This window comes from Herpailurus yagouaroundi, unplaced genomic scaffold (genome assembly GCF_014898765.1).
Source record: "Herpailurus yagouaroundi ecotype Mexico unplaced genomic scaffold, PumYag 140, whole genome shotgun sequence".
NCBI classification, from domain to species: domain Eukaryota; kingdom Metazoa; phylum Chordata; class Mammalia; order Carnivora; family Felidae; genus Herpailurus; species Herpailurus yagouaroundi.
Genome location: NW_024412395.1, coordinates 80,046,885 through 80,074,452, shown reverse-complemented (window position 1 = coordinate 80,074,452; position 27,568 = coordinate 80,046,885). Strand labels below are relative to the sequence as shown.

Genomic DNA, 27,568 nt, shown 5'->3' with positions numbered 1-27,568 from the left:
CTTGTCCTCAAAGTCATAGGACATTGGTTTTTGATGGCTATGGTGGGGATGGAGGGATTAATGAAGAAGATGGAAAAGCTAAGGTTGACTCGAGGTTCCAATCCTGAATTCCTAGTTCCAAATTCCCAGAACACTTTGACCATTCCTTAAAATGTGAATTCAGGAGAAGAAGGCAGATAGAGAGGGCTGGAAGATGAATTGAGGACTACGCATACTGAATATGAGCTCCAAGGGCAACAAGGAGGTGGGATGTCTGGTAGGCTGCAAGAAATGTATTGGACCGACCCTAAGAATGAGATTCACTCAGTCATTCATTGGTCCAGCAAATATTTATCAAGCTCAACAATATATCATCAGGTACTGTGTCAAGTGCTAAGGACATAAAGTTGAATGAAATAACTCCGCTCTCCAAAAACTCAGAGATTAATGGACCAGAGATGGCAACTTTGGAGACATTTTCATGGAGGTCAAGCGGCCTCCAGGGTATAGCTGAAGCTGCCCAGAGCTATAAAGAACATAGAATGGGGTACAGGGCAGAACTGCAATGAAGGCCCATTTCCAGGGTACCAGGTAAGGAGCACGTGGTAGATACAGATGGAAAGTTGTCAGAGCAGTGGCAGGAGATCAAAGGTATAATGCCAAAGGCAATACATAGGCACTCAGTAAACATGAGTGACTGATAAATAAATGAAGGAACAAATAAAAGGCCCTCTTACCTTTATTTATACTGTTTCCTTCTGCCCAGCATTTCTTTCATCTCAATTATTTACCTAACATCTATTTGTCATCTCTAGAAGCTTTCCCTGATCCTTCAAATCTGGGTGAGGTACTAGTTCTATGTGTTTCCATAACACCTATGCTGTATAATGTGTATTTGCCACAGGGAATGCTCTTCCCCCATCTATTTTTTCTCTCTAGACTGTGAGCAACTCGAGGGCAGGGACTGTTTTTTTTTTTTAATTCTGTATCTTCATTTCCAGTTATATGCTAGTGCTCAACATAGGTTTATTGGATGGATAAATGTTTGGATGGATGGACAGATGTTTGGATGAATGGATAGATGGATGACGGATGAATGGATGGATAGATGGGACAGATGGATGAGTAGACTGATGGATGGATGGACAGACAGATGCATGGGTGGGTATGTGAAGAGACAGACGAACAGGTAGGTAGATAGATGGATGGACAAACAGGTAAGTATATAGTACAACTCAAACATCTCACCTCGGGACCAAGTTCTTCAGATTATTATACAGAGATTGAATATACCAGCTGCCTTCCTCTACATGCCGAAAGGATACATAGCCAGGGACAGTGGCCAGGCCAAGAAGGAAATCTGCATCACTGGGAACACTGGCCAGGAGGGAAGGGGTAGGAGGTGAATGCTCGGAATTTACAGCATCTGCTTCAATGGATACAGAAGGTTGTATCTCTTCACCCTGACAGGCCTGGATAAAAAAGAGTTTGGGTTTATGAGCCAGGCCAGGGCACTGCTGGGCTGTGAAATGAGACATGATCTCCCGAATGGGAACAAGGGCCTCATCTGAGGAGTAGACAGCTCCAAATTTCCCATGGGTCAGAACACAGAACACAAAGCAATCTCCATCAGCATGGCCTGGATGACTCTTATATTCCTTCAGAACCTCATCTAGACGTCCTTTGGTCACATTATTATATATATGTACGCTGAACCCCAGCCACTGAAACACACGCTCCAAGCACTCTGTTAAAAAAAAAAAAAAAGGAAAAAAAGGGGAAATAATAAAATGAGATAGAGTAAAATGAAACAAAATTAAGGGGTGGAACAATGTTAATAGTTATAAAACTTGCACAGCAAGTAGCCTGAAGCTTGGGTTTTTATTTTACTTTCATAACAATAAAATTTTATTATTTACCTACCTTCTTATAGTACCCACAGCACTATCACAATGGTCCTGAGAGTCAGCAGAGGCCACAGTTTCATCCTACTTCACAGATGAGGAAGCCGAGGCCCAGGACTCACCCACAGTCACAAACTAGTTTGTGGTGGAGCCACAGCTCAAACCCAGTTTTTTTGTTGCCGATGCACCATGCTTTCCCCCAACCCACAGAGCTGTACATGGTCAGGGACTCCTTTTGCTCTTTCAACAGACTGGTAATACCCCAAGTGCTATGGTCTTCATGTTTGTGTCCCCCTAAAATTCATATGTTGAAATCCTAACCCCCAAGGTGAGGGTATGAGGAAGTGGGGCCTTTGGGAGGTGATCAGGTCGTGAGGGGAGAGCCCATAAAGAGACCCCAGGAAAAAAAAAAAAAAAAAGAGACTCCAGAAAGCTCTTCTGCCATGTGAGGACACGGCACAAAGACTGCCACCTAGGAAGTGGGCTTTCACCAGGCATCAAAATGTCAGAGCCTTGATCTTGGACTTCCCAGCCTCCAGAACTGTTAGAAATAAATGTGTGTCATTTATAAGCCATCTAGTTTATAGTATTTCATTACAGCAGCCCAGGTAGGCTAAGACACCTGGGATATACAAGAGGCTTAGAACATTTATATTATCCTTACATTTAAATTTTTTTAATGTTTATTTATTTTTGAGACAGAGAGAGAAGGAGAGAGAGACAGAGCATGAGTGGGGGAGTGGTAGCGAGAGAGGGAGACACAGAATCCAGGAAGGCTCCAGGCTCTGAGCTGTCAGCACAGAGCCAGATACAGGACTCCAACCCACAAACCCTGAGATCATGACCTGAGCTGTAGTCAGATGCTTAACCAACTGAGTCATCCAGGTGCCCCATATCATCCTTACATTTAAATGGAAGATAGGGGCGCCTGGGTGGCTCAGTCGGTTAAGCATCCGACTTCAGCTCAGGTCACGATCTCGTGGTCCGTGAGTTCGAGCCCCGCATTGGGCTCTGGGCTGATGGCTCAGAGCCTGGAGCCTGCTTCCGATTCTGTGTCTCCCTCTCTCTCTGCCCCTCCCCCGTTCATGCTCTGTCTCTCTCTGTCTCAAAAATAAATAAACGCTAAAAAAAAAAAATAAATAAATGGAAGATAAAAAATTACAGAAAGAAAATATGAAAATTTAAAAAAAATGATTTTAAGATCCCCAACTTGCATCTTATAGACTATTCAGACTTTCTTACCAGCATCTCTATGAGTCCCTGGTCGATCTGAGAGTGAGGTAAAGCTGTGGTTATTGACAACAACACAGTGGCCTCTGTGCTTCCGATCCATTCTGTACACAGTTGCTTCCTTGAAAGAAGAAGAAATAGAATGACTTATTAGGGAATCCTCATTTTAAGGGTTTAATGTTTCTAACCAATCACTTCATTTATCAGTACCAAAGGCTGAGAGTTCTCAAGGCTATGGTCCTGGTCTAGAATTACTCAATTAAGTCCAAGGTGAAATGCCAGGTATTGATTAAAATTCAGACTTCATTTGGTTTGACTGCAGAATGTCAATTAGCAGTGTTAAATAACAGAATATGTAATTTAACTTCAGCAAATCAAGAGCTTATGCAAAAGCATCTTCCTTTCTGTTTTCTTTTTTGTTTCTGTGTTTTTTTAGAGAGAGAGAGCTAGCACAAGCCAGGTAGAGGGGCAGAGGGAGGGAGGGAGAGAGAGAAAGAGAGAGAATCTCATAAGCCAGGTAGAGGGGCAGAAGGAGGGAGGGAGGGAGGGAGAGAGAGAGAGAGAGAGAGAGAGAGAGAGAGAAAGAGAGGGAATCTCAAGTGGGCTCCACGCTCAGCACAGAACCCAACGCAGGGCTCGATGTCACAACCCTGGGATCGTGACCTGAGCCAAAATCAAGAGTCAGACTCTCAATTGACTGAGCCACCCAGGCACCCCACATCTTCCCTTTTGGATTAGCAAAGTGAAGGAAGTATAAGTAAGGATCTAACAAGACAATAAAGATATCAAATGTTTATTTCTTTTTAAGATGGTAAGATTCTGAAGTGATCTGACTCTCCCGAAAACAGAAAAGTCTCTTTTGTAGAGATCACAGTGAGAATTGTAAAATACGTGCAATTATTTCTGAAGGTTATTGTAAACAGCATATAATTATAAGTGAGCTGAGTTGGCTCCAGTGGGACCTCTGTGTGGCTGAAGTGATCTCCTAAAAACACAGTATATCTTTGATCCAAGCAGAAAAGAAGTGGCTTCCGTCAATAGAAAAGAAACTCCCCTACCTGGAAATAATTCAAAGGCTGTGTGTGGCTGTAATGGCAACAGCATTGCCTCCACAGGCAAAGGTGAACACACTTCTGATTGTTTCAGAAAAAGGTGGGATAATCACAGAGACAGAAACAAGAACAATGACAGAAACAAACAGCTCTGAGCCCTCAAAGTCATTAAGGGATGGACCCTAGCTGGAGAAGACCTTTGTGCTGGTTTCAGAAGTTAAAGTCTCAGCAGATGCTCCCAACATCTCTATGGAGACCAGGGTTTCTCTGTCGCCTTAAAAGAGAAGTTCTCAGATTCTTCAAATATCTTTCCCCAAACATTTGGATTTCCTTACAGAGGATGGGTTAAGAGTCAAGATCATGTGAATCAGCTAAAGTATTTCTGGCAGCAAGCTTGGCTGGGTTGAGGCAGTATCTATCTGTTACTGGATATAGACAGGCTGGATGGACACCAGGAAGAGGAGGGGGAAAAACAGAAAGCCCAGAGAACCCAGTCTGGGTAGGGCAAAAATCAGACCACAGCCCAGAATTCATTTGGTCATGTCTTTGGCATCGGCTAAAGATCGCATTGCTCTGAAGTGTTCCTGCAAATTTCTTGGTTCCTCTAAATATGAATTCACCACAGATGAAGCCAGTGATGCGTTGTCACGTAGCAATACAGGAAAATGAAACTTGAAACTTTTCTTCTCCCACATCCAGCAAGTTTTCAGTAGAATCCAGCAAGCTCTGCCCTTGTCTCTAAGGCTTGAGTTAGTTATTAACTATAGTTAAGGGTCACTCCTGGGTGCACAGCTCAGGCTGAGTGAATCCAGCATCCCCAGACCATAGAACACAGCCAAAAGGGGCCAAACTTCAGCTGTACACAGCACCTATAAATTCCTCCTCACCTTGGGAGAAGGTAATACTGCAAGAAAGCCATGTTCAAACTCCCAAACCAGAGAATTGCAAAACTGAAAGAAACTCACTTATTTTTCAGAGAAGTGAAGCAATCGCCTGAGCGCCTGAAGCCACACTGTGTTAGAGCCAGGTCTTCAGAGGGTGAGCTCTGGAGTCAGACTCCTATGTTCAGATCCCAGTTTCACTAGTGTGTCCATTTAGGAAAGTACTACATCTGTTGAGTCTCCACTTCCTTGTCACTAAGCGAGAATAACAGTAGTACCTACCTCTGGATTGGAGGATTCAATGAGATAAGCCCTAGAAAGCTCTTAGGACAGTGCCTGCCTAGCACATAACAAGTGCTCAGTAATGGTAACTCTAATCAACATTGTATCACGCACTTTCCTGCTTAGGCAGAAAGCAGAGATTCCTGGGAATGTGAAGCGTTTGGACTCTGAAGTTTAAATTTCCAGAAAAAAAAAGAAAAAAAAAAAAAGTAATGGCCTCTGATAAACTTTACATATCACAGGGAGACTACACCAAAAATGTGTTCATAAGCCGTTTAGCTCTGTGGCAGATTCTGTAATATTTTCCTAAGGTTATGATTTTGGGGCAAAGATCCAAGGCACTAAATACATCATTATCAAGTCCCTCCCTCTGTCATCTCTCACTCTGAAAAATACAAGCAGTATCTGGAGCCACACTACACCAGATGTTCCCAGAGTCAACATTCTGCTCTGTCATGCTGGCCTGTGGGTTTCAGCCCTACCAAGTGTTCCTTCCCTCCTTACAGAGGGTGATCTAATTCTGAAGGGTAGAGGGAGAGCAGGTGCCAGCATTCTCCAGATGCTGTGGTGCAAGGGTTTCAGAGTACAAGCCACCCATTTCTCTCCATTCTCCCACAGAAAAGCCTGGTAGAATCCATGCCTGAAATGAGATAAGAAATGAATTCTCCACTAATTTGTTACCTTTCTCCCTCAAAACATCTCAAATTGCTTGGTAACTGTCATATGTTTCTATTCCTGCCATACTGATCCAAGTTATATAAAGTGTATTAGAAACATCTACCATAATTCCTCATGGGCTGATCTTGCCCAGAAACCCTCTGTTGAGGAAACAGGAAATGAATGAAATGCAGGAAATCCACACAGTTAGGATGAGAGTCAAAAAGCTGGACTTGATGCAAAGAACAGACACTTAATCCCCAGCAAGTTCAGCAGCAAGTGACAAAAAAGAGAATCATCTCTCTCCTTTCAGAGGAGGAGGCTCACAAAGACACAGTGGCAAAAATATAATATGACATATGCACAAAGATATTTATTCATTGCAGCATTATTTGAAATAACGAAAGACCAGAAATAACTCTAATGTCCACCACTAGGAAGTGGGCGAAAGAGCTGTGGAGCAGGATGCAGAAGATAATTTCTGTACAGAAGATCCCGTTACATGAAGGAAGTCAAGCGAAAAACAGTATTTTAATGGGGCACCTCATTTATAATAAAGGGGACAGATGGCTGGGTTTTTTTCAAAAGTAACAACAGGATAAATAGAAAATAAACTAATAAAAAAAGGTAATCTACGGAGGAAAGGGAAGAGGGGCAAAAATGCAATGGAGCCTCCTCTGAGTATACTCTCTTGACAATTTTTACTTTGGGCCTACAGAAACATTTTATATTATTAAATGTAAGACTGAAACATAGCCTAGGGTCCTCATCTTTTGTGCATGCTCCACCACATTCACTCCACTCCCAAACCCCTTGCCCTCAGCCTGCAGCAGAAAGTCTCAAAGGGGTTCTGGGGAGGGGTCAACACTGCCACTTGGCCACATGGGGCGCAGCACCAGACCTGTTTGAGGTGACCGGCAAGTCATCCCCAAGTTCCTGGGGGTGCCTCCCTGCTGGAGCCCACCAAGTTTCCGGCTGCAAGAGAGGGACTTATCTTCAAGCCAGACCAAAGCCGCACAGCCTCACTCCCAGGCTGCACAATACCAGAATTTCCCAACTTTGATGGAACAAATGAAAAAAAGAACTTTAGTTTCACTCTCCAAAACACTTCCGGCCTTTCTTTTTGCAAGCCGTATTTTCCTTCCTGCAAAATGCTAGTTTCTCTCAGCGACATCCAAGGACGAAGCAGGCTGTTTTCTGGGTTTATCCAGCTGGTTTTGAAAGCAGTTGAGTGAATTTTCTGGAATTAAGGGCAACACAGATACAGCAGCAGGCTCTGCCCAGCATCCCCAGGACCCAGGTTTCCTTAATTTGTCTCCTTCCTTGTGCTGATAAAATCAGCCAGAACAGGGACTAGAAATAAGCTTTAAGGTCAGCCTGGCTCTTTCTCTGAAAATGCTGCATCTTCTGTTGACACCCTCCCAAACCTCTGTGTCAGAGAGGAAGGAAGGAAGGAAGGAAGGAAGGAAGGAAGGAAGGGATAACTGACCCACTGCCTGGACATGCTCAGTCTTCTTTCCACTGTTTTCAAATAATAAGGGGCCAATAAGGCCTTAAAAAGAAGCTGATATTACATCTCTTCAACAGAAGAGCATGAAAAGAAAATGCAGAATAACAGAAAGCATTAAGATAACAGAAAAGCATTAAGAAATCATATTCCACATTCAAATATATTGATTTGGTTTTTAATGTAAATCAATTTAAATAATTAGGGGTGTTACTTGAAATACAGTTTCTTCTCATTAAATGCAATGGTTGGTAGTGCTCTTTTATGTAAGAAAACCTCTAAGGTGCTAATGAAACATGATATGATTTACCAACTTTCATTTTATCCAGGGCCAGGATTGCCTAGATAACTTTTTTTTAATATCCCAAATACTCAAACTTTATTTTATTTTTTTATTTTTTCTTCCAAGATTTTATTTAAATTCAAGTTTGTTAGCATATAGTGTAGTATTAGTTTCAGGAGTAGAATTTAGTGATTCATCACTACATCTAACTCCCAGTGCTCATTACAACAAGTGCTCTCCTTAATCCCCATCACCCACTTAGCCCATCCCCCCTACCCACCCCCTCCAGTAATCCTCAGTTTGTTCTCTGTATTTAAGAGTCTCTTATGGTTTGCCTCCCCCTCTGTTTTTATCTTATTTTTCCTTCCCCTCCCCTATGTTCATCTGTTTTTTTATTTCTTAAACTTTACACATAAGTGAAATCATAGAGTATTTTTCCTTCTCTGACTTATTTCCCTTCGCATAATATACTCTAGCTCCATCCACATCATTGCAAATGGCAAGATTTCATTCTTTTTGGTATGTGTGTATCACATCTTCTTTAGCAATTCATCAGTTGATGAACATATGGGTTCTTGTCATAGTTTGGCTATTGCTGATAGTGGTGCTATAAATATTGGGGTGCAGGTACCCCTTTGAATCAGTATTTTTGTGTTCTCCAGATAAATACCTAGTAGTGCAATTGCTGGGTTGTAAGATAATTCTATTTTTAACTTTCTGAGGAACCTCCATACCGTTTGGAGGTGCAGAATTGCTGCACCAGTTCGCATTCCCACCAACAGTGTAGGAGGGTTCCCCTTTCTTTGCATCTTTGCCAACAACTATTGTTTCCTGAGTTGTTCATTTTAGCCATTCTGATAGGTGTGAAGTGGTATCTCATCATGGTTTTGATTTCCATTTCCCTGATGATCAGTGATGTTGAGCATCTTTTCTTGTGTCTGTTAGCCATTTGCTTGTCTTCTTTGGAGAAATGTCTGTTCACGTCTTCTGTTCATTTCTTAACTGGATTATTTATTTTTGGGGTGCTGAGTTTGATAAGTTCTTCATAGAACTTATCCAATATGCCTTTTGCAAATATCTTCTCCCATTCCATAGGTTGCCTTTCAGTTTTGTTGACTGTTTCCTTCACTGTACAGAAGCATTTTATCTTGATGAAGCAAAAGAGTTCATTTTTGCTTCTGTTTTCCTTGCCTCTGGAGACATGTCTAGTAAGAAGTTGCTACAGCCAAGGCCAGAGAGGTTGCTGCCTGTGTTCTCCTCTAGGATTCTGATGGTTTCCTGCATAAGTAACTTTTAAGACACCTTCTGACCCTGAAAGTCTAGGAGAAGGCATGTAATATGAGGTGCTCCCTCCCAAAGCCTCCTATACTCTCAGCACCATGACAACTACTCCCATCTTCATCTGGCCATAGCCAGAATCCTCTGAGGTCAGCAAAACAGCAGCGCTCTACATGCCAAGGCTGAGCCACTCCCCTTAGAAACTATTGAATTTCTAAGAGGCAAAGAGCAAAGTCGTGTGTGTGTGTGTGTGTGTGTGTGTGTGTGTGTGTATTTTCTACATGCACAGAAGTATCTGAGCACACACAAAATTAGTTGAAAAAGTAGGTGCAGAGAAGGATTAAGTTTAATGGGCAAAAAAACTTTTAGAGGAGAAAAGAGGGCTCTCGCATATAGCAGAATGCTGAGTGCTGACTTATAAAGGTAGAGAAAATACTGGAGTTTGAAAATCATTGCTTTTCAACCAACATAATAAAAATTGAATCACACTAGAATCATTAATGGATACTTAATCTAGGGGAAATTCTTGATGCAGAGTGGGATATTTGTAAAGTCTCAAAATGTCTCTCTACCACTTGCTTACTAGTTGCAGGGGAGAAATAGTAACTATACAAAATTAACTGTATAGTGAAGAAATCAGACAACACCTTGACCAAACAATCAAAATTACCATCACAAAGAGGGAGCAGACGGACACCACTGCTTCCAGGTGTGATGCCCTGAGAAGAGTACATCATTTAGGTAATATTCCTGCCAGAATATATAAAGCTTGAAACAAATCACAGGCAATACCACGCACACCAAAAATGAGGACAATTCTATTTTTTTAATAAAAGGTGGTAGTGAGGGTGACTATATTCTTCAAAAATGTCAATGTCATAAAGAAAAGTTGTTCAAGATTAAGGGAGACTACAGACACATGACACCTAAATACAATAATGATCCCAGATAAATTATGTGTTGGAGGGGGAAAAAGCTATAAAGGATATTATTTGATCAACAGAAAAAATTGAAATGTGGAACTTCAATTTGGTGAAAGTATTGTATTAAGTAAACTGTAGTGGCATCAATAACTGTACTATAGTTTTAAAAGAATATCCTTATTCTTAGGAAATACATAGTAAATATTCAGGGGTAAAGAGTCATGATGTGTGCAAGCTACTCTCAAAAAGTTTGGAAAAAAATTATGTGTGTTTAAATAGATAGATGATATATAGGTAAATAGATAGGTAGGTAGGTAGATAAAGACAGAGAAAGAAAGCAAAGGCTAACACAAATGGTGTAAAAGTCAACAACAGGTAAGTGAATCTGGTAAAATAGTACACAGTGTTCTTAGTATTACTCACATTCTGTCAACTTTTCCATAAGATTGAAATTATTTCCAAATTTAAAAATAAAAAATTGTAACTGTAAAAATATGAAACCATGAAAGTAGTAAAGAAGCTATGAATGAATTTTTAAGAATAAAAAATAAAACTTCCACAAACAATCCAATTAAAAAATGGGCAAAAGGACTTAAATAGACATTTCTCCAAGAAGGATAACAAATCGCTAACAAGCACATGTAAAGATGCTCAACATCAGTAATCACTAGGGAAATGAAAATCAAAATTATAATGAGATACCACCTCATACCCATTAGGATGACTACTATCAAAAAATGAGAAAATAAAAAGTGTTAGCAAGGTTGTGGAAAAATTGGAACCCTTATGCTTTATTGGTGGAAATGAAAAATGATACAGCTGTCATGGAAAACAGTATGAAGGTTCCTCAATAAATGAAATACAGAATTACCATATGATCCAGCATTTCCCCTTCTGGGTAAATACCCAGAACTGAAAGCATGATCTTCTGGGTAAATACAAGAACTGAAACCATGATCTCAAAGAGATTTTGTATACCCATGTTCATAGCAGTATTAATTCACAATAGCCAAAAGGTGGACGCAATCCATATGTCCATCAAACATATGTGCATTCGTTTATGAATGGATAAACAAAATATGGTACATACACACAATGAAATATTATTCAGCTTTAAAAAGGAAGAAAATTCTGACACGGTTGAACCTTGAGGACATTATATAAAGTGAAATAAGCCAGTCACAAAAAACAAATACTATATGAATCCACTTATATGAGGTACCTAGAGTAGTCAAATTCACAAAGATAGAAAGTGGAATGGTGTTTGCCAGGGGCTGGTGGGAGGGAGGAATGGGGAGTTACTGTTTAATAGATATTGAGTTTGAGTTTTGCAAGATAAAAAGAGTTCTGGAGATTGGTTATACAACAATATAAATGTACTTAACAGAACTGAACTGTACACTTAAAAATGATGAAGATAGTAAATTTTATGTTGTCTTTTATCACAATTAAAAAAAAGTTCCAAGGCCAAGATAACTGCATTGATACTGATAGATGTTAGCAAAATAAAACTGCCCAAGTCTGCTGGTAAGAAACATTAATTCCAGGGAAGAATGTCATATGTGTCTTCCAAGGATCATGATCATGTTATAAGAAACACACTGCTCCTAGGTTTCAGCACCAAGAAGAAGAAGAAGGAGGAGGAGGAGGAGGGGAGGAAGGAAGAGGAGGAGGAGAAAGAAGAGGAGGAGGAGGAGAAAAAAAGAAAAAAAAAAAGAAAATGAAACAGATTGCAAATTTCCCAATGTTTTCCCTCTATCCACCCTTCTATTGCTGGGCACTAAAGGAACCCAGTTCTTATTCTCTGGAAAGGACAGGCTACATAATTTGTAGGGCTCCATGCAAGATAAAATGTGAGGCCCTTTGTTCATACATAAAGAACTGTTTAAATTTTTTTTTTATTTTATGGAAAGAGAGAGCAGAGGTAAGGGGCAAAGAGAGAAGGAGAGAGAGAGAGAGAGAGAGAGAGAGAGAGAGAGAGAGAGAGAGAATCCCAAGCAGGCTCCATGCTCAGCAAGGAGCCCGATATGGGGCTTCTATCCCAAGACTCTGGGATCATGACCTGAGTTGGAATCAAGAGTCAGATGCTCAAATGACTGAGCCACCCAGGAGCTCTCATTATTAAGAATTTTAAAACAGTGACAGCTGAGCATTAGAAAAGCATGGGCAATGTGGGACTGCACAGGCTGTACATTCAGGAAGCTGGCCTTGATCAAATTGCACAGATAAAACAATCCATTTCAAAGCAATCCAGTGGTGTACTGGAGTCAACTCAAACCAACTAGTGAGAGCCATTTGTCAGATTTTCAGAAATTCTGCAATAACATGAAATCAGCCATAATGGGAACACTTACACCAAACACTACAAATCAGGGTCTCTCTCCTCAATCTCTTTTTTGTTCTTTCTTTTTGGGATAGGGAATTGAGGGTGGAGAGTAGAGCTGGTCATTAAACATTTGCCAACACATCATTGAACCTACCTGTAAGGCTCCAAAGAATTGGTTAACATCTGAACGGGAAAATAGTTCTTCCTCTCCTTGATGCAATGACTCAGTTTCCTGGTCAACAGGAGGTGTCACTACCTGGGAGGCTGGAAATAGAATCACAGACAGTAAAACAAAAATCATCTTCTGACTAGTAGTAATCCAAGGTAACCAATCATCACAAGATATTATTTTATAGGGACCTGTAGATTTGTAGTGCCATTTGCTTAAAGAGGCCTACATATATACCTAGGAAAAAAATGTGAATTTATAAATTGTTTTTCTTTATCATTGTATTTTCATTCCTTGTATTATTATATTTCATTTCTTATTATTTTTGTGTTTTTATTCTTTTTATAATGTTACTAGTTCCTTAAAATTACCATATACTGTACTAAATACTATTTCAGAATGTATGGTACTTAATGTGTTAGATAATGGCCAAGAAGAGATAACAAAGGCATTACCTCAAAAAATAAAAGCAGAACTAAGACCATAGTAAAAAAGATAAAGAAGAAAAAAAGGAAGGGAGGAAAAGAAAAAAAAATCAAGAAAAAACACTCAAAAGTGGTAATTAAATAAATATGGGGGTTTTTTTAATAATAAACATGTTATGTATATAAAGTTATTTCTATGGAACTATTACTAAGAATGAGCTATGTCTGTATTATGTTCATAGGAAAATATCAGCTATATTAGGTGGGAATAAAGAAAGTTATATATGATTAGCATGATTTTATTTAAATATATATGTATTTATCTATCTACACACACACACACACACACACACACTCATAAACTGTCTCCATATAGAAGAAAGGCTACAAAAATAAACTCCAGTGATTCGGTCTGGGGACTGGCCAGCAGTAGATAAACTCTATTGTCATTATTTGAATTTTTATTTAATTTTATTATAATTATGATACATTACTTTTAATAAGAAATTTAAAATACTAAAGCAAACACCAAGACTCAAGAAAACTTAGAAAAGTATCCAGGCAGTCCTTAAATAGAGCTTGTGTCCTAATCAGATACAATGGACTTTGACGTGGGGCATCTGGGTAGCTCAGTCAGTTCAATGTCCGACTTTGGCCAGGTCATGATCTTGTGTTCATGAGTTCAAGCCCTGCATTGGGCTCTGTGCTGACAGCTCAGAGCATGAAGCCTGCTTCAGATTCTGTTTCTCCTTCTCTCTCTCTGCCCCTCCCCCTCTCTCTCTCTCTCTCTCTCTCTCTCTCTCTCAAAAAATGAATAAACATTTTTAAAAAGTGGACTTTGCCTTTGGATCACATTCATTTACAGAAAAGTCTAAAATCTGCAGACCTACTATTTTTTCAGTCCTTTAGTCCTTAATCCTAAATGGCAGAATTAAGCCCAAACTCTTAGGGCTACAGAAAGTCAACACTGAAATATTAATTGATATCTATGATATAATAATAAATATGTATTTGGTCTCTGCCCTCCTTTTCCTGGCACACAGCTCCTAAAACCCTTGGAATCTCTGAAGTGCTAAGCATCTTTTGCTATAAGATGCTAATAAGATGATTGGTGACTGGGGGCTCCTGGACAGCCTCTAGAGGCCTGTGGTCAAAGGGTTAGAACTTTCAACCCCACACTCAGACCTCTGAGAAAGGGAGAAGGCCTAGAGGTTGAATAAATCATAATGGCCAATGATTCAATCAACCATGCCTACATATGAAGCCTCCATAAAAATCTCTAACTGAAGGAGCTTGGAGAGCTTCCAGGTTGGCAAATACGTGGAGATGCTGAGAGAGTGAGCTGCCTGGAGAGGGCCTGGAAGCTTTATCTCCCTTCCCCCATACCTTGCCCTACCCGTTTCCTCCTACACGTGGCTGTTCCTGAGTCAAATATTTTTATAATACATAAGTAATCTAGTAAACTGTTTTCCTGAGTTCTGTGAGCTTTTCTAGCCAATTACTGAACCTGAGGAGGGGCTCATGGGAACCATCACTTTGTAGCCAAGTTGGATACAAGCCGTGAGTACTCTGGGGACCCGTTAACTTGTGACTGGCATCAGAAGTAGGGGGCAGTCTTAGGGCACTGAGCCTTTAGCCTACTTTAGTTAAGGTGTGTACTAACTCTGGTTAGTGTCAGAATTGAATTAAATCATAGGACACCAAGTTGGTGTCTACAGAGAATTAGAGAATTGGTCGGTATTAAAAAATCATACCCATCTAGGTCAGAAGTGCTCCAGAAGTGTTGGTGTGATAATAGTAGAGGAAAACTTTTTTTTTTAATTTTGACACCCAAAAGAGATCACACAGCAGGTAGGTTGCAGAAAAGAAAAATCAAAATTAGAATTCTTTTTCTGATATAAAGCTCAGGCTTCAAGATTCACTGAGGCATTTACTACATAAACACTAGAATGCCTTCTCCAGAGTTCAAATATCCAAAATAATTTGACCACCTACCCTGTTCATTTTGTGTGGGGTACTAGCTACAGGAAAATGGCAAATGTAATTTTAAAAAAATCTCTGCATTCAGAATTCAGTAATGATTCCAAATGTATTTTCCATATCAACTCCCTGCTTTTTATTTCTCACTTGATAACTTTGGTTAGAAGAATCATTTTTATTTTTCATAACTTTTACTTAAATTATACATTTATTCATTGCCTTATTATTGTTTGAGATTTTATCAATTTAACAACAGTATAGTTTGTCCCTCAACTCATTGTGTATTTATAGAATTCTTAGAAGTTTCCTTTTAGCTAGTTTCGTTTTCAACCAAAGACATTTGCACACCAGATTAACTCACTGAACTAAAATATGGGTGTGGCATTAAAGCTACTCATGCATTTTTATTTCAGCTCTTGTTTAACACTGGAGAAACAGACCTGGAAAAACACAAATATTTACCAACCAGCTTTGACTTCCACGCTGTGCTATTACCTCCATATAATACGACAGCAATACAACCTTTACAAGACAGGATTAAAGAAAAAAACAAGGAAATAAAATTCTTCTCTGTTAGTAATTTCTGAGAATATGAACGTTTTCATGACTTTCTGACAAACATATTCATAGCAACATGTTTTACGCTATGCCAGACATGCATTTTACAGGAATTACTTCATTCAGTTCTCAAAACACTCATGAGGTAGATAGTATTATTATCCCCACTTTACAGATGGGGAAAGTGAAACACAGAAAGGCTAAGAAAAGAACCGCTGAATCATTAATAAGTGGAGTCCTGGCAATCTGACTCCACAGACCTCATTCTTCATCCTTATGCTATTCTGCCTCCTTCTTTTTTGTTATTTCATTCAAAATTATTTTCTCTACTCTCGCCCCACGGATGAATGAGAAAAAGACATTTATCTAAAACTTTTCTTCATTAGAATATAAGATCCAAGACAGCAGAAGCTTTGCTGTATACACTACTGTGTCTCCAACTTCTAAAACTCTGCCTAGTACAGAGTTCAATAAATAGTTCGCATTCAATAAATATGTCTTAAATGAGCAGATGGGGAGAGAGTTCTGGCTTTTCTAAGACAGTATCATCAGAGTGATGAGTAAACATCATTAATGATCAGTTAGTTTAAGAATTCCCATGGTCTTGTGCAAAGAACCAAGTGTAAGTAAGCTAGTTACCTTTCTCTCTCTTATATTTTTCTATCTTTCTCATAAGGTTAGGTACAACTTTTCTGCAGAGATCCTCCAGTAACATCAGATTATCTTCATCTATTAGAGCTTGTTTCTCCAGATATGCCAGGAAACTTAGAGAGGTCTGCAAGAGAATCAATGGAGTCACATTTACTTGCCCTCTGAGGATCCATTCATTCTTTAAACATTACCTGCATGGCCTCTAGTCACTAGATTTTGCAATGATGAATAAGGCAGAGTGTTTGCCCCTGAGGGGTTCAATCGTATGGGGGAAGGTGGATTACCAAGTAAAATATACAATCTATATTAATACCAAATATATGTAACTCACTACATACCAGGCAGTGCTTGCTGTACATTAACCTCAAAAACAAGCCAATGAGCCTAGATCCTATTATAATCCACATTTTAAAGATGAAATAACTGAGGTTCAATCACTTGTCCAAGGTCACAGAGCCAATAAGTGGCAGGGCTGGTATCTGTACCTGGCAGTCTGATGTCAAAGTCTCTCTTATTAACTAACCATTGAGCTAGACTGCCCGTCACTTACAGCTGTAAATGATATAATTAGATTAGGGCAGCAGCAAAACAGAAGCACCAAAGAAACAAGAGGCAAATATTTGGTATTTGAAAAGAAAAAAAAAATTCTTAAATACTGCTGGGAAAAAAACACAAATCAGCTAGTATTATTTTAATATTGAAATACATGTGGGGTGGAAGGTATCATATTCTTTTCAGTAAATAAGGCTTCTCAATGTATTAAGCTGGTTATGAAAAATATGCAGGGACAAAATTACATTAGAGCCCACAGAAAAGAATACCTGCTTAGAAAGGAACCTCTGGACACTATCCCACTGCATACATTAAGCATCAGCAGAGTGGGAACTGGGGAGAAGTCTCCAGACATATGGAACAGTTGAATGGTTAAAAAGGGACAGTGTGTTCAGGAACACTGAGAAGGAAGCTTGAGTACAAACACTGAGTGAGAGCTAGATCATGGCTAGAACTGCGGGCTGGTATCAGACCACACAGGGACATACAGTATATGAGGAGTTTGGGCCAAGTGTCCCACGCGTCAAGGAGTGGCAGAAGTAGTTTTTAAGGAGGACAGTAACATGAATACATTTATTTTTAGCAGAAGTTTTGAAATAGGTTGGAGAAGGAAGTGGATTAGAGAGAAAATATTGGCAAGAGGCACTGGACCTGAGAAACATTTCTGAAATAGAATTTGGTGAGTTGTGGAGATCAATTGGGAATGGGTAAAAAAGATGACTTCAAATGGTGGTATCACTCATGTATTCATCATTCGTCTATTCCGCATAGCAGGCTTCACAAAAGCTGCACATGGGAGAGGACTCTTTTTTTTCATTTATTTTTTTTAATGTTTATTTTTGAGAGAGAGAGATAGAGCATGAGCAGGGAAGGGGCAGAGAGACGGGGAGACACAGAATCTGAAGCAGGCTCCAGGCAATGAGCTCTCAGCTCAGAGCCCAATGCGGGGCTCAAACTCACAAACTGTGAGATCAGGACCTGAGCCAAAGTCAGATGCTTAAATGACTGAGCCACCCAGGCACCCCTGGGAGGGGATTCTTGAAGGATGACTATGTCTTCACTGCCAGCGTGGAAAAGGACATTCCAGGCAAAGAAAACCACTTGGGAAAAGTGATGTGAAACTACAAATCTGGTTATGAGGAGGTTCATGTTGGCTTCAGTACGAGCAGTTTCATTGGAGTGGTGGAAGTTGAAGTCATGTTGAAATGCATTGATATGTGACCCAGAGTTGACTTAGTGGAGAAAGAGCACATACAAACTATTCTTTCAAGAAGCTTGGCAGTAGAGGGAGGCAGGGAGAAAGAGCAATAACATAAGGATGAGGAAGGGTTACTGAGTGTGTGTGTATGTGTGTGTGTGTTTTCAAATAAGGCACTCAAGATATCAACAACCAAGGAAAAGAACAGAATTGATTACTTGATTTCTGTTCTCATCTGATCAAAGAGAGATTATAATTTTTTAAGACATTCCAGAGACAGGGCTCCTGGGTGGCTCAGTCAGTTAAGCATCTGACTCTTGATTTCAGCTCAGGTCATAATCTCACAGTTCATGAGTTCAAGCCCTATACTAGGCTCTGCACTGACAGTGTGGAGCCTGCTTGGAATTCTCTCTCTCTCCCTCTCTGCCCCTTGCTCACTTGCACCCTCTCTCTCAAAAACAAATAAATAAATAAAAGAAGTGTGTGTGCCCCCACCTGCAGCCCTAGCACACCAATAGCTTGGCCCAGGAATAAAGCAGGAGAGAGGAGCATGTGCAGGAAGATTCATCCAGAGCTGATCAGCTGGGCAAAGGGGTCAGAAGGAATCTACCACACAAGGGTCTGTGGTAGGTCACAGGCAGATGAGCTCTCTCTGAACCTCAAAACAGAAACCCCATTTTTTTTAAACTTTCTTTTTTTTTTAAGTTTATCTCTTTTTAAGAGAGAGAGCACAGAAGGGGCAGAGAGGGAGAGAGAATCCCATGCAGGCTCCACATCATCAGTTTGGAGCCCAATGTGGACTTAAACTTATGAACTGTGAGATCATGACCCAAGCTGAAGTTGGATGCTTAACCGACTGAGCCACACAGGCACCCCGAAACCCCATTTTTGACAGCATCCTACTAAGGGTGAAGAAAAGGGACTAAGACACGATTCCAGAAGCAATGATAGAAATTCATTATAACTTCATGGAAAGTTCATTGGATGTTTGGTAAATGACACCTTCTACACACACACACACACACACACACACACACACACCACGCAATTTAAATGGAGTCTGTACTTTAAGAACACCACTCTGGTTAATACTAGCAGGAAGTGTCTGAAACCTCTTTTGTTGTGCTCCTTTGCTAAGCTAGTAGATTTGGGTGTGGTTTCCTTTACATCCAACGTCCTAAGTTGATTGCTACTCTGAGAACGGATTTCCGGACTGTTGTTTGAGTCTTTCAGCATGTGTAAAGACAGCTATTCTGCTATGAACCTGTAGAAAGTTATCAAAAAGGAGCCCTAGAACACCCTACAAAGGTCATTTCTCTAACTCTGGAGAGACTGTGTGAATTTAAAACATTTCCTTTTTTGACTGAGGGAAGTTCAGGCCCCCCCCAACCCAGCTGCTAAATAATTTATTTCAGTAACAAAAGTTTTTGCAATGGCAACTGCAGATAATGGAGTCTTATTAAGCCCCCATATAGAAACTCATCTAGCTGCTTAGAGACTGTCCTTTACATACTTCAGAAGGCTAGCCTGATCTCAAAGTCCAGTTGAGATCAACCTGGATTATCTCAGGTATATAACTCACCCACAATTCTCACATGGCAAAATAGATCTCCTTCAAAATAAAGCTGAGCTCATTTGGAACCCAAGAAGGAAGTGTGCTTTTCCTGAATCTGACCGGGTATTTCCATAGTTCTATGCCACAGCGAAATACAGTGATTTCTCCCTTTACTCCTGTACTGAATAAGAAAAGCATAAAATCATTTGGCTGCCTGAACATGGGCCTTCAATGACTTAAAAGCTAATTTAGCAGGGGGCAAAATGTTTGGAATACTTCTGGCAACCAACCACAGATGCCTGCAAGCTAAGGTCTAAAACCCATGGAGGAAGTACAAGAAGAAATACATCCCCCAGTTTTTCCTAGTAGAAAATCACGGCTTGGTGTGGAGCATATCAGGGATTCCTGCCCATCTCCTCATCCCTCATCCTGCTGTGGGGAGTATGGACTTCTGTCCATGACGCAGAGAGAAGTGTAACCACAGAGAGTGGGTTCATTTTATTTATAAATCCAGACACTAGAGAAATCACAAGAGGATGTTCCAAGCTAGGAGAAAATATTATCAGAATAATCTGGAGCACTTTCAAACTACAGGAAATCAATGTGGAGACATTCAGACTCTGAATCCAGCTGCCGATTTGAAGGAAATACAGGGGACAGAGGAGCACATTGAACTGTACCAAGCACACGCAATCAGCAAAACTCAGACTGGGGAAATTCTACTGGCCAGGTGTCCTGGGGTTCTTCAACAGACACATTTTAAGAAAAAGAAAGGGATTGGGGGAAGGGGTTTAACCTACAGATTAAAAGACACTCAAAAGAAATAAACTGGCCAAGACTAAACTTGACATCTAGGGATGCACAGGTAAATGATAAAGTCGTAAAGACACCTAAGAACATTGTTACCATAAAAGCCAAATCAGTGGTTTCTTCTAGCGGGTGGTAAGTAAGGGGCTGTGATTGGAATGGGACAAGTGGAGGGGTTTCTAGAACAGCTGGCAAAATTCAAATTCTTGACCTGGGTAGTAGTTTCAAGAGGATTAGCCTTATAACAATTCTTTAATCTGTATGTGTATTTTATTCATTTTTCTACACTTGTGTTTTGTTGAGGGTTTTTTTAAGAATAAAAAGATAAAAGAAAAAAGTGTAAAAAAAAAAAAGAAAGATATCAGAACTTCCAGAGAGTATCTAAGGGAAAAAATTAGTAGATTGTGACAAGGGGCAACAAGTATAAGAATGTTATTAGTGTATCTTTGCACAACCCCATTAGGGTGGCTTAGTTCGTCCTGCTAATCTCTCCAGTCATTCATCATAAAATCACATAAAAGCAAGGGTCCAGGCCATTTTCTCAGAAAGAGAAGGGAAAGATTGTATCATCCCATTCATTCATGCTTTCATTCAGAGCACCATTTTGTAACAGATTCTACAAGGTTCTGGAGCTATAACAATGAGTAAGACTTGGTCACCAACTCCAAGGAACCCACACCCAGCTTTTAGAAGACAGGAGCCTCCATAAGTGACTAATCAAAAGACACAGAGGGTAAAATCCCTGAGGGGTATGAAAGAGGAAAAAAAAGATCTTAAAAAACTGTAGCCTAAACAAAATGAACCTGTTCGGGTCTACAGGTCTAACACCAGGAAATATATTTAATGAATTCCTTACATAGTCCTCATTTGACCTACCCCACCCACCCACCTCCTCATTTCCTTACTGTGCCCGACACATTTCTATATGGTAAAACACAGTGGGTGCCAATAGAAGTTAACAATTTACTATCTGATTACTATGTGCCAAATACAGGCCCCTAAAGTTTTACCCACATTATTTCATCCAATTCTCCCAACAGTCCTGGAAGGAAGTAGTGTAATTATCTACAATATGACACATGAGAAAATGGAGACTCAGAAAGGTTCAATCACTTGCCCCACATCGAGGCATTAGTCACAGAACCAGGACTAGAATCCAGGCCCATCCAACACCAAAGTCAATGTTCCTAAGCACTGTATGGTATCATCTCCTACAAATATAAACCCTTCTTGAAGACTCTTTCCAGCATATTCCCAACACTGATTAAGGCAGTGCTCACAGGGGCACATGGATGGGTCTGTCAGGAAAGCGTCTGACTTTTGATTTTGGCTCAGGCCATGATATCAAAGTTTGTTGAGTTCAATCCCCAACTCAGGCTCTGTGCTGACAGCATGGAACCTGCTTGGGATTCTCAGTCTTCCTCTCTCTCTCTCTGACCTTCTCCTATTCACAATCTCTCTCTCTCTCTCTCAAAAATAAATAAACATTTTTTTTAAAAGGCAGTGCTCACAAATACCCCACTCTTTATGACCCACTTACCATCTGGATTTTGGGAATCGATTCTCTCATAAGGAAGACCATGTCCTTTAAGTTCTCTGAGCCGATTCCCTCTGACAGTTCGTACAGCAGGTTTCTAAGACATACATCCAGAGAGACAAGTAAAGCCTCACACTTGCAAAGGACAGCACAGTAAATTGAGTGCTTTTTTATATACATTTTCTCTCATTTGAATGATCACACCCTGTGAGCAGATAATTTCAAATCCCATTGTATAGATTCAAAACTAAAACTCTAAGCTTTAAGTGGTCTATTACATAAAGATAACATAATAAGCAGTAGAGGCAGTCCTTCTGATTCCAAGTCCAGTGCTACTTTCCATCCCACTAGGAAGATGTAAAACTCAATGTTGGCATGCCTTCCCATCTCCTGACCGCATTCTAGGAATTCAGGCTTACTTTATAGGCCCTCGTCAGAGAGGACTTGATACCATTCTATAGAAAGTCCATGTTGAAAAAAAAGGAAACTATCCCAACTTCTGGAGAGTCATGTATCTGACCACCAGAAAAGCTGAACATTCCATTCACACACTAACACCTCTGTATGCTGGAGATCTTAACCAGCGGAGTGGAAATAATGACTTCCAGAATTCCCTGACTGACTCAACTATAGCTCAGATTCTGGGAGCCACTTTAAGGAGGGAGACCTGAAGGATTCTAGTCACCCCAGCCACAAAATAACACTTCAACTCTTCCTTGGGAAGTTCTCTAATGTAGATACATCAGTGGACAACTAAAAACCGTATTGACTAAGTCCTGGTGATGTATTGTACAACATGGTGACTACAGTTAAACAACACAGGTGACCCTTGAACAACACAGGTTTTAACTGCAAGGGTCCACTTGAACTTGGATAAATACAGTACAGTACTATAGATGTATTTACTCTTCCTTATGATTTTCTTAATAACATTTCCTTTACTCTAGCTTATTCTATTTTAAGAATGCAGTATATAATACATGTGACATACACAATATGTGTTAACTGTTTATGTTATCTATGGGGCTTCTGGTCAACAGTAGTAGTGAAATTGGAGGGGACTCCAAAGTTTTGCTGGATTTTTGGCTGTGTGGGGATCAGCACCTTAACCCCCCATTGTTCAAGGGTCACTGTACTGTGTTATATATTTAAAAGTTGCTAAAAAAGAAGATTCTAAAAGTTCTCACCACAAGCAAAAAAACTGTAACTATGTGTGGTGATGGATGTCAAACTTACTGTGGTGATCATTTCACAATATATAAATATATCCCATCATTATGTGGTATACCTAAAACTATTACAATGTTATAGGTCAATTATATCTCAATTAAAAAATTTTTTTTAATTAAATGAAAAAAATAGTGTTATCTAAGGTCTGACCCATTATAAACCTGATCCCTATATTTCACCCCTTGTGTAAAACGTCTATATTTTACCCTTCTGGGTTTCATACAAAAGGGTATGAACATTTAAAACTGGACATGGCATAAATGGTGTCCTTCCCTACCTCAGAGACACATCCCCTTTTTCATTTTGCTTATTTGGCCCCACGCATGCATTATCTCCTCTCAAATCCCCGCAATGACTCACAGGAGGAAGGGCTGTCTGGGAGTACAGAGGGTAAAAGGAAAGCACGGGCCCTGCTATGCTGAGGCAGGCTTCATTTGGCGGTGAGAAGCAAACCAAGGGAAGCCACTACCAGGCCCAGAGCTTTGCTGACCTCCCAACTTTTCATCTCATTAGTGCTGGAAGCTGAGAGATCTCCTGGTTCGGAAGCATCCAAGGAGGTAGATAAGAAAAAGATCTTAATCCCAACCTCCTTTCAAAGCCCAGTGGCCCGAATGAACACTAGCTAGATGGAAAAACCCCCCTGTCTTAATCACAGACCCCTCCTCACCTGAACAGAGAGACCCTCCTTCGGGTGGGCAGCAAACTCTCCACTTGCTCTCTGCTTTGGCGGAGGTACCGCAGCAGCGAATTCTGTTTGAGTATATAGAGGAGTTCTGCTAGGAAGAAGGGGTCTTCCTCACTCAGCAGCTCCTCTGCCAACAGATGATCAAAAATATCCGAGGCTGAGCTGGACTTCTCCAGCTTCTTGTGGGAGATCCAGTCTCGGCAGAGAAACTTCAAGCCCTCCACATCTTGGGCCTCCAGGTTTGAATCAATAATCAGAAGCTTCTCACGGAAGTTCACTTGACAATTATCATCTGAACGGAACCTCAAACTTTGACCTTGAGATGTCATGGCCAGCCTGAAAGAGACAGAGAAGTGGGGCAGCAATTAGAGAAAAAGGATCCACAGAACCCCACTTCCCCGGCCTCCTCCATGCCAGGCATTAGAATTTCCTGGAAGTGCTGAAAAATAAAAATTCCTGTGAAATTATTTCAAAAACCAATAGGCAAAAAAAAAAAAAAAAAAAAAAAAACAACCAACCTTCAACCACAGCACTTCTATGTTAACCCTTCTGGAGGTCTGGAAGGAGCTCTTTTTGGAACTCAACCTACTTTTATTTCTCCCAAATCAAAATGCCCCTGGTGGGCGCTAGTCAAAAGGGAGAATGACAAAGCACAATTTCTCCCTGTTAGAGCTCTTAATTCACTTCCACCAAATGGCAGAAATAGTGCTCAGATTTATGCCTTTCATTTTAGAAATAAAGCAGTCTCGGGTTTTATATTTCATAAGTGTCTACCAATTGAAGGATGAGGTAACACTGCTAACCATAATGGGACAGGTTTGTATCTCACAAAAAAGAGAAGCCATAATCCTAGACTCCAAAGGGTGGTTTTAAACAAGAGTTGCTCAGATCAGTGAAGGAAGTCACAAATTACCTAAATCAATATTTCTACCGGATTAGTTCATAAAGTTCATATGGTATTTTCTATACCAAATTCCATTCGAATCAAAGGAGCAATGAAGTGATAAAATTTTTCAGTGTAATATAATTCGTACTATAAGACCTCAAGGTATATACTCTCTTCTCGAAACTGAGCTATTTAGAAACAAGAAACCATTTTCTAAAGGAAGAAGAACAAAACAAAACACAATATCGATAACAAAAAATGGTTATACCTAAGTGGTATAATTACAAATAACTTTTCTTCCAGGCTCCTCTCTGAGTTTCTCAGATTTTCTGCAACAAACACACATTACTTTTGTTGTTAGAAAAAGAAAACAGAGAGGTGCCTGTCTGGCTCAGTCAGAAGAGCATGCAACTCTTCATCTAAGGGCTGTGAGAACAAACCCCACATTGGGCATAGAGCTTATTTTTAGAAAGAGAGAGCAAGAAAATAGAAAATGCTATTTTTAATGTGATCATCCATGGGGTCTTTCCTTCTAGTAGCAGCCTGTGATACCAGAAACCAAATGAATGGCATTTTGCAGATGTCTTCCTATTCCAAGGTAGCATACGTTTGCCTTGAAGTTTCCGGAAGATTCCAATCTAGAACTTTAGTGAGTCTAACAGACTTTGTCTCCATTTGTGGACTAGCATATTTCTGCCAGTAGAAGTCTGTGTTGGAGCTTTCCTGGGACTTTTCAAACCTTCATTTTCCCTGGCATGGCTAATAAATCCCGGCAGAAACAGTGCCATTGCTGACAACGAGAGCTTTTGCAAGTTTCTAAAACTGAAGGAAGGAACAAGGCTAGCGTGTAAGACCTCAGCAGGGGAAAGGTGCTAATCACATACCTTCAGATCAAATTCCGCTCGTCCTCTGGAGGTAAATGGTTCCGGGGGAAACTGCCTGAAAACAAGTTTTTAAGAAATTAAAATTCTCTGTGTAATCCACGTTCCAGGGAAGCTCCCATTTGCGCGGGAAGAGAACTCAAGACTTTCTGCCTATGCAAGTGAAAACTGGATGTCCCGGTTCGGGTAACTTGATAATTAACTTCCTGCTCACGTCATAGCTCCCTTGACGGCCTCTCCCCCTCCCTTTTCCAGGTTTAGGATAACTCTGACAAACAGCGCCTCCTAAAGGCAAGAGTTACAACTTTCCTGCCGGACAGCTAGGGATTTTCCCAGGTTAAACCAAAGACTGCTGCAAATGAACTCTTGGAAGGCACTGTTTTTAGCCTTTCCCTTGGATCACTAAGATTGGAGAATCAAAAAAGAGAGAGAATTGGAAAAGGTGAGAAGGAGAGGATATGAGAGGAGGGAGGGAGGGAAAGAAAGAAAGAAAGAAAGAAAGAAAGAAAGAAAGAAAGAAAGAAAGAAAGAAAAGGAAGGAAAGAAGGAGGAATATTTTCCTCACCATCTCCTCCCCCAAACTCATTTAACCTTTAAAATAAAACCCAAAAAGCTCAAGAAAGGGTGGTCAGCCATATTAACTCTTTCTCAAAAAATTGCATGTGCAAATAAAAACATTTTTAAGACAAAAAAAAAAAGAGGGAGAGCTAGACTATAAGCCCGTTTGGAGGTATTTTCAGGGAACTCAATTAACAGCAGACAAAGTCGATGAAATCTTTGGCCTCATAGCACATTCAATGCAGCAGGAAAGAGACTTTGGAGACATTATTTCTAAGAATAAAAACAATACCTAATACTTATATGGCAACTACCATGTGCCAGGTACTATATTTTCATTCAATCATCTCAAGTCTCTAAGATAAATACTACTAGTATGAACGCTCTTTTAAGATGTGAAAACTAAGACACAGAAAGGTTAAGTAATTTGACACAGTGAGCTAGTGGGAAAGCCATAATTTAAACCAGAAAACCTGACTCTAATTCACTATACTATAATTCAACTAATTCAAACGTGCAGAGCTCTGGGAAGAAGCACAGAATCTTAGAAAGGTATTTTATCTCTGAAAAAGAAGTAAGATTTATGATGCTTTATTAACAAATATATTAAAGTGCCATTCTCATATCCTTGGCATCATCCAGAGAATTTCTGTGTTTAAGAAAGACGAGCCCTATTACTCAACTATAAAAATGAATGAAATCTTGCCATTTGCAACGTGGATAGACCTCAAGTGTATTATGCTAAGTGAAATAAGCCAATCAGAGAAAGACAAATACCATGTGATTTTACTTACATGCAGAATCTAAAAAACAAAACAAATGAACAAACAAACAAAACAGTAACAGACTCATAGATACAGGAAACTGTTGGTTACTAGAGTGAGGGTTGGGGGGCAACCAAAATACGTGAAGGAGATTAAGAGGTAGAAACTTGCAATTATAAAATAAGTAAGTGATGGGAATGTAACATAGAGCATAGGAAATATAGTCAGTAATTTTGTAACCACTCTGTGTAGTGATAGATGGTAACTATACTTAACATGGGAATCATTTCATAATGTATAAAAATATAGAATCACTATTAGGTATACTTGAAACTAATAGGATATTGTATGTCAATTGTAGTTCAATTTTTAAAAAGCTTACAACTTGAGGGGTGCCTGGGTAGTTCAGTCGGTTAAGTGGCAGACTCTTGGTTTTGGCTCAGGTCATGATCTCACAGTTTGTGGGTTGGAACCCCGAGTTGGCTCCACACTGGCAGTGTGGAGCTTTTTGGGATTCTCTTGTTCTCCCTCTCTCTGCCTCTCCCCCCCCCCCAAAATAAATAAATAAACTTAAAAAAAATAAAATAAGCCTATAACTTGAAGTCTAGAGGAAGGAAGGAAGGAAGAAAGGAAAGAAGGAAGGAAGGAAGAAAAGAAGGAAGGAAGGAAAGAAAAGAGAGGGGAGAAGGAGGGAGGGGGAAAGAGAGATTAAATTGCTCTGCAAGTGTGAAAACTGGAAGCAAGTGTGAAAAACCTGAATGTGGCTTGAGGAAATGATTGTGTATGACACAATAAAGTACATAAGCCCTTTCAACTTTTGTTCAACAATA

The 27,568-nt window shown here is 40.0% G+C and overlaps 1 protein-coding gene and 1 long non-coding RNA gene across 4 annotated transcripts in view; one reads left to right on the top strand and one right to left on the bottom strand.

Annotated features, from left to right (window-relative positions):
• The window catches only part of CASP10 (caspase 10), a 61,907-nt gene that overhangs the window by 10,766 nt on the left and 23,573 nt on the right, over window positions 1-27,568 (bottom strand). For 2 of the 3 annotated variants that reach the window (XM_040475838.1, XM_040475839.1), the window contains 7 exons: window positions 25,420-25,474; window positions 23,632-23,985; window positions 21,738-21,831; window positions 16,074-16,209; window positions 12,457-12,566; window positions 3,126-3,234; window positions 1,228-1,726 (listed from right to left, as the gene is read on the bottom strand). In XM_040475838.1, coding sequence (XP_040331772.1) covers window positions 1,228-1,726; window positions 3,126-3,234; window positions 12,457-12,566; window positions 16,074-16,209; window positions 21,738-21,831; window positions 23,632-23,978 — 1,295 coding nt within the window. In that variant the 5' untranslated portion in view covers window positions 23,979-23,985; window positions 25,420-25,474. Of the gene's footprint in view, window positions 1-1,227; window positions 1,727-3,125; window positions 3,235-12,456; window positions 12,567-16,073; window positions 16,210-21,737; window positions 21,832-23,631; window positions 23,986-25,419; window positions 25,874-27,568 lie in introns of those variants that run through there. The other variant, XR_005790462.1, reaches the window with a different exon arrangement.
• LOC121030908 (uncharacterized) lies at window positions 531-24,941 on the top strand. The gene is made up of 3 exons (XR_005790463.1): window positions 531-630; window positions 14,231-14,233; window positions 24,931-24,941. It is a non-coding gene; the product is annotated as an uncharacterized LOC121030908 (long non-coding RNA).